This window comes from Macrotis lagotis, chromosome 3 (genome assembly GCF_037893015.1).
Source record: "Macrotis lagotis isolate mMagLag1 chromosome 3, bilby.v1.9.chrom.fasta, whole genome shotgun sequence".
Lineage (NCBI taxonomy): Eukaryota > Metazoa > Chordata > Mammalia > Peramelemorphia > Peramelidae > Macrotis > Macrotis lagotis.
Genome location: NC_133660.1, coordinates 58,055,902 through 58,068,183, shown reverse-complemented (window position 1 = coordinate 58,068,183; position 12,282 = coordinate 58,055,902). Strand labels below are relative to the sequence as shown.

At 37.9% G+C, this 12,282-nt stretch overlaps 1 protein-coding gene across 2 annotated transcripts in view; it reads right to left on the bottom strand.

Moving 5' to 3' along the window:
- PAPSS1 (3'-phosphoadenosine 5'-phosphosulfate synthase 1) overlaps positions 1 to 12,282 on the bottom strand; it is a 118,727-nt gene that overhangs the window by 34,405 nt on the left and 72,040 nt on the right. For both annotated transcript variants that reach the window (XR_012476902.1, XM_074228742.1), the window contains exon 9: positions 11,772 to 11,907. Coding sequence is in view for 1 of the 2 variants with exons in the window: in XM_074228742.1 (XP_074084843.1) it covers positions 11,772 to 11,907 (136 nt within the window). In the remaining variant the exon portion in view is untranslated. The remainder of the gene's footprint in view (positions 1 to 11,771; positions 11,908 to 12,282) is intronic.

The window sequence follows — 12,282 nt, the reverse complement described above, 5'->3', positions numbered from 1 at the left end:
TGACTCTCTAAATCAATCTAAAACCTTAGCCCACCCATGACAGTGAACTTAAAGGAACAAGAAAACTTGATTTGTTGGTTCAACAAAGGACTTGCATGTGTTTATCTCCATTATTCTACTTGCTTGGTCTGTCTTATACTCAATCTTGTCCCCAGTTGCAAATTTGGGAGTCCACTTTCACTCACTCTGTCTCCTGGTAATGATTGTGCTCAAAATGCAGATTTCTACTAATTCATGGTGGCCATTCAGCCCCTATGTAAACAATTGCCTGTTTTTCTCAAGTAAAAGCAGTCTCTTCCATCAAGAACACTGGATTTGTAATCACAAGACCAAGATCCCTATCCCAGCTCTGTCATTTACTACTTGTGGGACCTTAGCAAGTTCCTTTACTTCTCTTAAGATTCTTCAAATGGCCTTTAATTTCTCCTCTGTAAAATGTGGAAGTTTGATGATGTTCTCAAAGGTGACTTCCAGTCCTAATCCCAAACTCCTTCCCGGCAGCCTTAATTAAATTCCAACTCACATCCCCCTGGCTTAGATTGGAATACCAGGGTCTCTGGCCACTAAGTGTCTGAGTTCAGATTTTTTCACTCAGAACTGTCTGACTCCTAGCCCAAAGCTCTAGTCACTGTATCAGCTGTCTGTCCATAACAGCAGCTCCCTCTTGAGGTTTCTCCAAGAATTATTAGAAGTCACATCTATCTTACATTAAAGTTATCTTTCAAACTACAAACAGAAGCAACCTTTATTTGAAAGACAAAGCATGAAGCTCAGAAACTTTTTACTTATATTGATAGTATAAAAAAAGTTAGTCCAAGGAAATAATCAACATTTTAACCTAACAAAATCAAAAAAAAACTAAATGGAAGCTGTGATTAATGTCTTTCTATGACCAAGTTGCCCTCTACTCAGATTGCAAATCACAGAACTTCTTTTGAAAAATAAACAAAGGAGCTAAGTAGTCTAAATAAGATTAAAGAACAAAGTACAAATTGACATCAACATGAAGAAAATGATATGTGTCAGAACTCCAAGGTAAGGGCCTCCAAGTGCTAATAAGACTTGGTATATTAAACATCCCTATATTGTGTTGGTATCCCTAATTGTAATAGCAAGTTTCACTTTTGGCAGGAATCTTAGACCTTTGTCTTCACTAGGAAAACTCCCTTTAACTCAAGAGAGTTGTCTCATCAAATGTCATTGTTAAGCAACTTACCCAGGGTCATATAGTCAGCATAACAACATTTCTGTAGGGTTTTAAAAGTGCATGAAGTGGTATGCACGTAATACATTATTTGATTAGTATATGTCAGAGGTGGGACCTGAACCCTAATCTTCCTGATACTGAGGATGCCTCTCTAGACTTTTACTTTTACCAGGCTCCATATATGCTCCTCTCTTACCTTGAACTTAGCCAGACCCTTTCACTGGCTACCCAAGGCTCAATAGAGCATTAACCTCTGGCTTGACTTGCCAAGATACAAGGTGTTTTTGCTCTGCAGTTCTGATAAATAGTATTTCTCCTTCCCAGTTAATAAGCAACAAACTCTTAACCCTTCATTGGGGCATTTATTTTGGTAACACATCTCAAAAGACCAATGAGTAAATCCTTGAATTACTAGCAGGTCAAAGATAGTTTTAAAATATAGCCATTTACAGGCACACATTTCCAAAAGGAAACAAAAAAGCAACAAGAATACATGTATATATAAATGATTCTATAGGTTTATTAATCTAGGCTTCCTTCCCCCAAAAAAGATTAATCTATTTCTGCATTAGATAGTTAATGCAAACAGTTAAGATTGATCATTCATAAAAAAAGTCCATATTAGCAGTATTTAATACTTTACTGCCAAAAGTCTTTCAAGTAGAAATATTTGCTTGCTACAATATCATGTGAACACAGGAATCTCTGGGGTATTTAAACTCATTCATCAGTCTTCTAGTCTTCTCCACCTACAATTTCCCATCTTACCCCCTCATCCTTTAGCAGAGAGATGAAAAAAATGGCCTTGTCTTTCTGTGGCACAGACTTCCAAATATAGCACTTCTCTGACATCCTCTATTCTTCTCATACCTATAATGCTTATAAAGAGGAGTTCCATGAACTCAGCAGACATAGTCCATTTGAGCTACCACTAATGGTATTACTATAAATGGTATGAGGCATTGACTCATAGCCAATTTAAGTGTTTAATTTTGTACCTCTTGTCACATTTTCATTCTGAAAAATGGTGAAGAAAGAATATCTAAACAAAGTGATACATGAATATAATGAAATATTGTGTTGGTTTCATGGGTCCAACTAACACTTTTTCAAGGTAGCATTTATATGTTTACAAATAACTTTAAAGTTATCTTGATCAACTTTAATGAACTTGCTCATTCCATCAGTGCAACAATCAGGGACAATTTGGGGCTATCTGTAATGGAGACCATCTGTATCCAGAGAAAGAATTGTGGAGTTTGAACAAAAAACCAAAGATTATTACCTTTAATTTTAAAAAAACCATTATCTTATTATATAATTTTGCTATCTCTCATATTTTATTTTTTTCCTTAAGGATATTGATCTCTTGGGTTGCCTAGGTGGCACAGTGGATAGAGCACCAGCCCTGGAGTCAGGAGTACCTGAGTTCAAATCTGGCCTCAGCCACTTAATAATTACCTAGCTTTGGGCAAGTCACTTAACCCCATTGCCTTACAAAAAAAAAAAAAAGGATATGACCTCTCTCTTAACACATCCAACTGAAATCAATGTATAGCATGGAAACAATGTAAAGACTAACACTGACTCCTCTGGGGTTGGGGGGGGGGGGGAGCGGGATTAGGGGAAAAATCATAAAATTAAAAAATAATCAAAAAAAATTTATCTTATCATCTGATTTGCTCCTCCAAATGACAACAAGCCCTTATTAAAGGGCTATTATTATTATCACTTTTTTACAGATGAGAGGCTGAGGCAGACAATGGTGAAATGACTCATCTACAGTCAACTCAAGTCTTCCTGACTCTTGGCCCAGCACTCCATCCTCTGCCCCTAGTCATCTTTGCTATGTGTCTTTAAGGCGAAGTTGCTCCAAGCTAAATCTTGTTCTGCCCCTGTAAAATTAGAGAAATGAATGATGATGCCACTCACTCTCACCTCCAGTCCCAAGCTGTTGTGAGAAAAGTGCTTGTAACTACACATAGACCACACAGCGACAGAAGTGGGACTAGAACTATTGAGCTTGGCATGGGTATTTTCAGTGGAATGAACTCTGGGTGGGAAGAATGGGGTTTTGAAATACAAAATAAGTCAAGAAAAATGATCAGCTGAACACGACTTAGCGTACTAATATATGTGATGGATGAGTGTGATCAATGACTGTTGAAAGGTCAGAATTAACAGGAGAGGTATCACAGAACTGAAAACACAGAAAAAAATCACTTAACATCTCTCAGCAGACAGCCAAGGTCAAAACTAGAACATGCAGAATTTTAACCATCCTGAATCAAAGATTTCACTTTTCCCCACCCCCAAAAAAGGAAGAAGTAGAAAAGACAGCAGAATCTGCAAATTTTAAGCTAGTGAACTTCACTTCAATTCCTGGTAAAATTCTAGAATGTATAATTAAAGGGATGGTTTGTGGATGTCTAGAAAGGGAAAATAGTGATCACAGCACAGCTTGATGAAGAATGAGTCAGGTCAGACAATATTAACATATCAAATGAATAACTGGGCAAAAAGAGTAGCAATCAGTGACTCAATGTCATTGTGGAGGGTGATTTCCAGTTCAGTGCTCTGGACTCTATCCATGGTCCTGTGCTAATCAACATTTTTCCCAGTGGTCTTTGGAGACACTGGAGGGAGAACTAACATATTGAATGAAAGATTCAAGATCTAAACATCCTAAATTGGAAATGGAAGATGAAATTTAACAAAGTTAATTCTAATCTTATATGTGATTTCAAAAAAGAATCAATTTCATAATTATGAGATGAGGAAGGTATGGTTAGAGCAATTTCTTATTAAAAAGAGATCTAGGAAATTTAGTGGACTTCAAACTCAATATAAGCAAATAGAGGTAATCTTAGACTTTTATTGAGTGGTAAATATACCATGGCACTCTGCTGTGGTGAAACCAGAATATGGAGTTCAATTCTGAATGCCAGACTTTAGGAAGGAAATTGAGAAGCTGCAGTACATTCATAGCAGAATCAAACTGAAGAAAGGACTGGAGATGATGACAGAGAAAAATTGGTTCAAGGAAATGAAACATATTTAGCCTAGAAAAGAGAAGGCAGGAAACACAGCTTCTTTCTTTAAGTACTGATGAGCACTCATGTGGAAGAGGTAGACTGGTTTTTACTACATCATCATCATCATCATCATAACAACTAGCCAGAGAAAAATTGGTTAAAGGAAATGGAGAATATGAATATAGTACTAACTATAGGTCAGACTAAGTAAGCACTGAGGATTCAAAGAAAGGGGAAAAAACAGTCCTTATTCTCTAGTAGTTCACCATTATTTTCATATACCATAATTTGTTTATTCATTGCCCAAATACCACCACAATATAAATCTTTAAACAAAGGATGACTGCTTGGGAGAATTGTACAAAGGAGACTACAATGTGCATAAATTAGCTGGGAAAGTCTCTAAGTCCTTTCTAATTGTGAGGTTATGTGTGCTACTACAGAGGTAGACTCAGAATTAAACCTTGATTTCAAGTGTGGGTAACTTGGTTCTATCAAAAAAGAATAGAAAATTCAGAGACATCCTGAGGAAGATAAGTGGCCCAAAGGAAGAGTTAATGAGCTCAATATGGAGGTAAGGGGGATAGTTGAGTTTTAAGGGCAAGCTAACAGGAAAATGGAAATAAATGGGTTACAAAAGTAGAAATCATCTGTATAAAAGTGATAAATGAAGCCTGTGGAATAGATGCAAATGGAAAGAAGACAGGCAAGGCAACAGGAAGCAAAAGAGAAAAAAGGAAAGTCAGGGGCAGCTAGGTGGCACAGTGGATAGAGCATCGGCCTTGGAGTCAGGAGTACCTGGGTTCAAATCCGACCTCAGACACTTAATAATTACCTAGCCGTGTGGCCTTGGGCAAGCCACTTAACCCCATTGCCTTGAAAAATCTAAAAAAAAAGCAAAGCAAAGTCAGGAGAGTATATTGTTGCATTAGTCATACAGATGATTTCCATATCTACAGTTCACATCTTGATCTCTCATCTAAGATGTGTGATTTAAAATGCCAAATCTAAAAAGAAAATGGCTTAAAATTATTCTCAACCCCCCTTTCCAATTCCCTTCTCATTGCCTCTGGTATCACCTTCTCGTGTGTGTGTGTGTGTGTGTGTGTGTGTGTGTGTGTGTGTGTGTGAGAGAGAGAGAGAGAGAGAGAGAGAGAGAGAGAGAGAGAGTACTTGTCAGCAACTCTTTCAGTAAATCGGTACAATCATGTTTTTCTAAGCATGGGCAATATACTATGGCACACTTCTGAGACCCATTACCATGAGCTGCCAATTTCCGACCCAGACCATCAGTATATTTTCCAGATTCTTCACTCATAGTTCCTAGGTTCGCTTTTCTCTTTGCATTCCTTCTATCTTGATCTTGCTGAATCAGAACTAATACCTGTTCTTTCCACTTAACAAATGAATTTAAGGATTCTAATGTTTCTGTGCATTTAGCCTCTCCACATATAACTGTGTGTACATCTATAAGAACATATATGTATATTATGAGGCATTATAAGACTAGTATTGTATGTTTAGTAAAAGCTATGTCTCTCACATTACCCACCATTGGTTCCTGCTGTTTGGAATACTTACTCAATGACTAGAGCTATTCCTTTCACTAAAACTGGGATTTTTTAATTTAATTTAATTTTCAATTTCCTTTCAATTTGCACTTTGGCTACAGACCAGTGCAGCCTATGGACTTTTCTCTTCTCAAAATCAAGTTTTTAAAATGCATATAAAATAAAACACACAGGGTCACAATGGGAAAAAATTATACTGAAAGAGAGTTATCAGACTAAAAACCAAAAACACCCCAAGTTCATGGATGCCAGGTTAAGAGCCCTTACTATAAAAAATAGAATGGAAAGAAGTACCAGAGACACTGGAAAGAATTTTGGTTTGGAATGCAAAAGAAAATCTGGTTTGAAATCTGGCTCAGACACTTAATAATTGTGACATTGGTCAAATCATTTAACCTCTTTAAGTTTCAGTTCTCATTTGTAAAATGAAGATAATTCACATTTGCCTACCTATCTCATGAAATAACTGCTAGTAAAGTGCTTTATAAATCTTATAATCCTCTATAATGTGAGCTACTATTATTTAAAACAACCCCTTGCAAGAATCCATTCCCAAACTTCCCTATTAGATGAGTTTCTTGATGATTAGTCATGTGAATGTTTTTGCAACCTTTTAATCAGTCAATATATAAGCTCTTAATATGTATCATGCACTGTGCTAATCATTAAGTATATAATGTACAATAACCATGGATTGACTGATTTTACTTGACTAAACTGAAACTTCTCTTGTTCCAGCATATTGGTCAACCAATGGATCAATTCAATTACCCAGCCCTCTTCAAACTGACCATTTCTCACATTTCCTAATGGAAACACTAAAACAGAGACCTCCTAATTTTCCCAGAGGGGGAACATTCCATGGGTCATCAAAGGTAATGAAGTTAGAAATTGATTTAATGATCTGAAACCAGTATTAGACTATTCACAGCAAAGACAATCAATTACTTTTAGGATGAAGAAGAGGAAATAAATTTAAAAGGTCTTAGCTAGAGGCCATCCACTGCTCTCTTTCCCTTTATCATACATCTCGAATTTCAGTAGTGGCTTGTTGCTACCCTACCAGCAGAACAAACAAACAAATCGTAACAACCAGACCAGAGCATAACTCTTGGGTCTGTTACTTATTTGTCTAATAGCAAAGAGAGTCTGAAGTATAAAAACAAATAAAACAACACTCTGGGGCTCTTTACTCTCTGATGTCAGGCTATTGACATTAAGTCCTAACTACTTTGAACAAAGATTATAGTATCTCTTATTAAGATGATACTTGATTCTCTGTGACAATAAGCTTTCTTTAAACATATATATATATATATATATATATATATATATAATAAAATCCTTACATTGTGTGTGTGTGTGTATGTATGTATAAACAATCAAAATTTAAGGCTCTGTTACCAACAATTAGTACACTCAATACTCTCTATATATACTAATACACTAAATTCAAATTCAAATTCAAATTTAAGTCAAGTCCTCCACTTCTTTTCAAGATAGAAGGTTCACCAGTATTGAATTATTGCATATATTTCCAGTTTTTCTCAATAGATTTTTAAGAAATTTTTCTTAAAAATTTGTCACATAAAATGGCTTTCTGGGAGGGAAAAGAGGGAGAAATATTGGGGGGGGGGGTTAGGTGATATTTTTTAAAAAGATATTCATGAATTTTTTAATCAATAAGAATTTCAACAAGGCCTCCAACAAACTATTTTCTGCTTATTAGAAAACAAATGTCAACAAAAAAATTCACTAATTTTCCAAGTATAAGCTGGTTAAAAAAGAAAAGATAAAATCACTTAATTCTTTGCAAGGCAAAGCCTAGATCTGGCATCAAGATCTGACATCAGACTGATGTCTATGAAATCAAATGAGAGATTTAATTTCTCTAGATGTCTGTTTGAAATCAACAATACTAAATTCCTTAATTCCTATGAACTCAATTTAAGCTTTTACTCCTTGGCAAGAAGACCCTCATGGATAAGGTAAGTTGGTTGTTAGACATTATTAAGTGCAGTGTGGGCCAGACTCTAACCTAAGATGATGCTGATGGTCAGTGTTTTCCAGTCATGTCTCACTCTTCGTGACCCCATTTGGGGTTTTCTTAGCAGAGATACTGGAGTGGTTTCCTACCAAGCCTGGATTTGAAATCAAGAAAATGGGGGCAGCTAGGTGGCACAGTGGATAGAGCACTGGCTCTGGAGTTAGGAATACCTAAGTTCAAATCCAGCCTCAGACACTTAATAATTGTGTGGCCTTGGGCAAACCACTTAACCCCATTGCCTTGCAAAAAACCTAGGAAAAAAAATGCCCAGGGCTCCATGCATGATAATGCAACCTTGCAACCCCACTGTGCTGTTACACTATAATGTTCCTGATAGACCCTGAAGATACAAGGGGGGTTCCCAGTCTAATGGGGGGTGGGGGTCAACACATAAACAATCATGTACAGATGATATAACCAAGATAAATAGGAAATAACCCATGAGAACCAAGAGAGATTGGGAGGGCTCCTCCACAACCCATCAGAACCTCTGTCACAACCTAGGGGCTAAGAAGACCCTGCCCTACTCCTACTGCCCCCCTTCCACAGAAGCCCATGACAAGGGCCAGGAAAAAGGCAGAAGTATTTTTAGGCTCCTCCAATAAGTCCCTCAGGGTCCAAGTTACTTCTCATTATCATGAAAAGACTAGACTCTTTCCACTTCAACATACAGGTACATTTAATTCTACTGGGCTTCCATGATCTTAGGATCCAACCAAGACTCTGGGTGTGGGGAGAATGAATTCATCAAGTTCAAGTATTTTCACCATTTTAGAAAATATTCACTAGGTACAAGTGAGGCAGTATACTATAATGGGCAGGGGGCCAGTCTTGCAGTCAAGAGGATCCAACCTGAAGTCCAACCTATCACACATACTGAGTGACTTAATCTCTGAGGCCCTGAATGAGGACTTATAATTTGAAGCTGTTTAAGAGTTGCCTAACTAGGGGCGGCTAGGTGGCGCAGTGGATAAAGCACCGGCCCTGGAGTCAGGAGTGCCTGGATTCAAATCGGGTCTCAGACACTTGATAATTACCTAGCTGTGTGGCCTTGGGCAAGCCACTTAACCCCGTTTGCCTTGCAAAAAACCTTAAAAAAAAAAAAGTTGTCCAACTGTAACATAAGGAGGAATGGACTCTCAGAGTTCCCTTCCCTGATGACAATGTGATTGCCACTTGCAGGAAGATACCACACCACCACCATTATCAGCATCCATGCTGCCTTGACAGTGACCTTGAAAAAAATCCAAGAAAAATTTTACAAAGACCTGGAGATCCTCATCATCAATGTAACACTGGATTACTGATGCTAGAATGCACTCAGATTGCCAGACATGGCAGGGAATCCTTGGGAAGAGCATAACTGGAAACAGCAATAGCAAGGGTCACCTACTACTGAAGATTTGAGCATCTCATGACCTTCTCAGCACCAACACTGTCTTCCATTTACCTAAATGCATTAAAACTTCCTGGATGCGCCCTCACAGCAAAAAATGACATCAAATAGACTATGTGATTGTAAGGAGAAAAGACTGGATGGGAGAGTGACAAAGGCCATGGGTAGTGCAATGCTGGACAGATCACTAAACTGACCTTATGTGGGAGTGCCTGCAGTCTACCAGTGCCACATAAGGAAACTGAATTGCTTCCATTTGAAATGCCTTAGGAAGATTCTGAAGATCACCTGGCAGGATGGTTCCTTTCTCCAACAAAACTGCTAAGCTGGTCACATTGCTTGATTTCCAAACTTGCCTGAAAGACTATTTTTATGGAGAACTAAAGCAAGGCAAGTGCTCACATAGAGGCCAGAAAAAGCATTACAAGGATACTCCTCTCAAGATCTCTAAAGAACTCTGGAAATGACTGTTTAGCTTGGGAGACACTAGCACAGGGTTGGGCAGCATGGTGTGCCCTCATTAGAGCAGGTGCTGCTCTCTATGAGCAAAGCAGAATGCACAGATTTGGAGAATCCACCACAATGGCTCATATGGATTAAGTGTGTCCAACCTGTGATAGAGCATTAGGAACTCATACTGGTTGGATCAGTCTCAATTGGACACACTGTCATTTCAGTCCTCTTCAACAATGAAGAAAAAGAACCAACTCTGAAGAAATCAGTGATCTGAACGAACAAACGAACACACACGAACACACACACACACACACACACACACACACAGATAGCATATTCTGTACACTGACAATAGCCATAGCTACATCTGCACTAGAAGCAGCATGATGTAGTGGAGAGAGTTAGCCCTGAAACCAGTAAGATCTGGGTTCAATCCCAGGTAGGAGTTTGCTCACCTGGAAGTTCCCTCCATCAATGTGATCACAGATCCAATCCCTAACCCCATTTGTATATTGTGGCTGTGGGAATGTGCAATGTCTCCTATTACTGACTCTTCCCCATCTTCTACTCTCACCCTTCTCTTCATTTTACTGTCAAAAACAGTCACTGGAAAAACAATGCCCACTTTGAATAGGCTTTTCTTATATTACTCTTAGTAAATACTGTAGTACTACTGACTTTCAAAACAAGAACTTTGCTAAATTCAAATTTTTTTGATGACTATCAAATATTTACAACCACACATTCATCCAAACATTAAAGGGAAGACAAGAGAGCAAGCATTTACTATAATAGGTGCCAGACACTGTGTTAAATACTTATAATTATCATTTGATCCTCACAGCAATCCTGAAAGGTAGGTGCTAAAAGTTATTATCTCTATGTTACAAGTGAAGAAACTGAGGCAGACAGCAGTGCAGTGATTTGCTCAGGGCCACACAGCTAGTAAATGTTTGAGGCAGTTAGAACTCAAGTCATCCTGACTCCAAGTACTACTAAGTACTGAGCCACCAGCTGCTTACTCTGTATTCAGACTACTAAAAATAAGGATTTTCAGTTTGCCTTAAAACTGCTACTTTTCATGTGCAAGTTTTGTAATGTACAACTTGTTGATTATTTTACTAATATTTCTTTCACACATAGAACACCAAATCATATTCTAAAAAAATGAAGATGTAAAATTGCCTCTTACCTTTCATCCTAGAAAAAATTCCTTTCCTATAGTTATTATCTTTCCCTCCCTCCTTTATTTAGATTGTCATTTTGAGATGATGTAGGAAAAAAATCAGCTAACAAACATTTATTAAGTGTCTACACTATGTTTCATGCACTGGACTGTGAAATGAGTATACAATTAAATAAATAGATCTTAAAAAAGCAGTCTCTGACTTCAAGGAGTTGACATTCTTTTGCCAGGGTAAAATCAAATGTACAAATAGAAAAACAAAATGAAAGACAAAGTTATTTCTGAAATGAAGGGCATCAGAACTTGGGAAAGGGAATAATAATCCACATAAACAAGGATTCCTCAGAAAGAATCAATACACAAACACCAAAATATAAGTCAAGAAAATTCTATAAATATTTCAAAGCTCATTTCAGCAAATTTGGAACTATTGTTATAGAGGTGACCTCTATGGGTCGATCCTAAAGCGGTTCTCACCCAATACCTAATGATGAATCCCAGACGCTGTTCTAAATAACCAGTTTTATAAGAGTCAGTACAGGTCTTCCACAGAAGACGTGGCAATGAGAGGCACTGGGGGGGGGGGGGGGGGGGAATCAGCAGGGGAGCTAGTCTGGCTCAAAGGAGAGGATGTAAAAAGGAATGACATGCACAGAGCCTGGACAGTCAGGCAGGGCCCATAAATGCCAGAGGAGGGGTTCCACTTTATTCAAGAGGCAAAAAGGGGCCAATGGGCAGATTTGGGGGTTTTGAACTTTGGCAATTATCAGTTCCTCCCAAGCAAGAATTCTGATTCTATCATGAGCTGATTGATAGAGCAGATACAGGTGAGATAATAATGATGCTAGATTAGAAACTGAGGTGAGTTCTTACCAGCATTCATATCTTTAAATTTCTGTTTCAGCTCAGTAGGGGTGAAGCGATACTGGTCAAGACCATCATTCCAATAAATTCGGTCCAGGACTTGAAGATCACCCCCAACCAGCCAATCCCCTTGCTCCATTACCATCTGTTAGGAAATAAAAGGGAAAAATTGAAAAACAAAAAACAAGGAAGGATTCCCTTTAAAAAGCAGCAATGCAAATAAGTAAATATAATTCTCTTGGTGGGGTAGGAAGGGAATAAGCATTCATAAATGTTCATTCTGGGGGCAGCTAGGTGGCATAGTGGATAGAGCACCAGTCTTGGAGGCAAGAGAACCTGAGTTCAAATTTGACCTCAGACACTTAATAATTGCCTAGCTATGTGACCTTGGGCAAGTCACTTAAACCTATTACCTAAAATAAAGAAAATTTTAAAAATCAAAATAAATAAATAAATGTTCATTCAGTGAGAGGCACTGTTCTAAGCACTTTGCAAATATTCTTATTTGACTTTCACAATT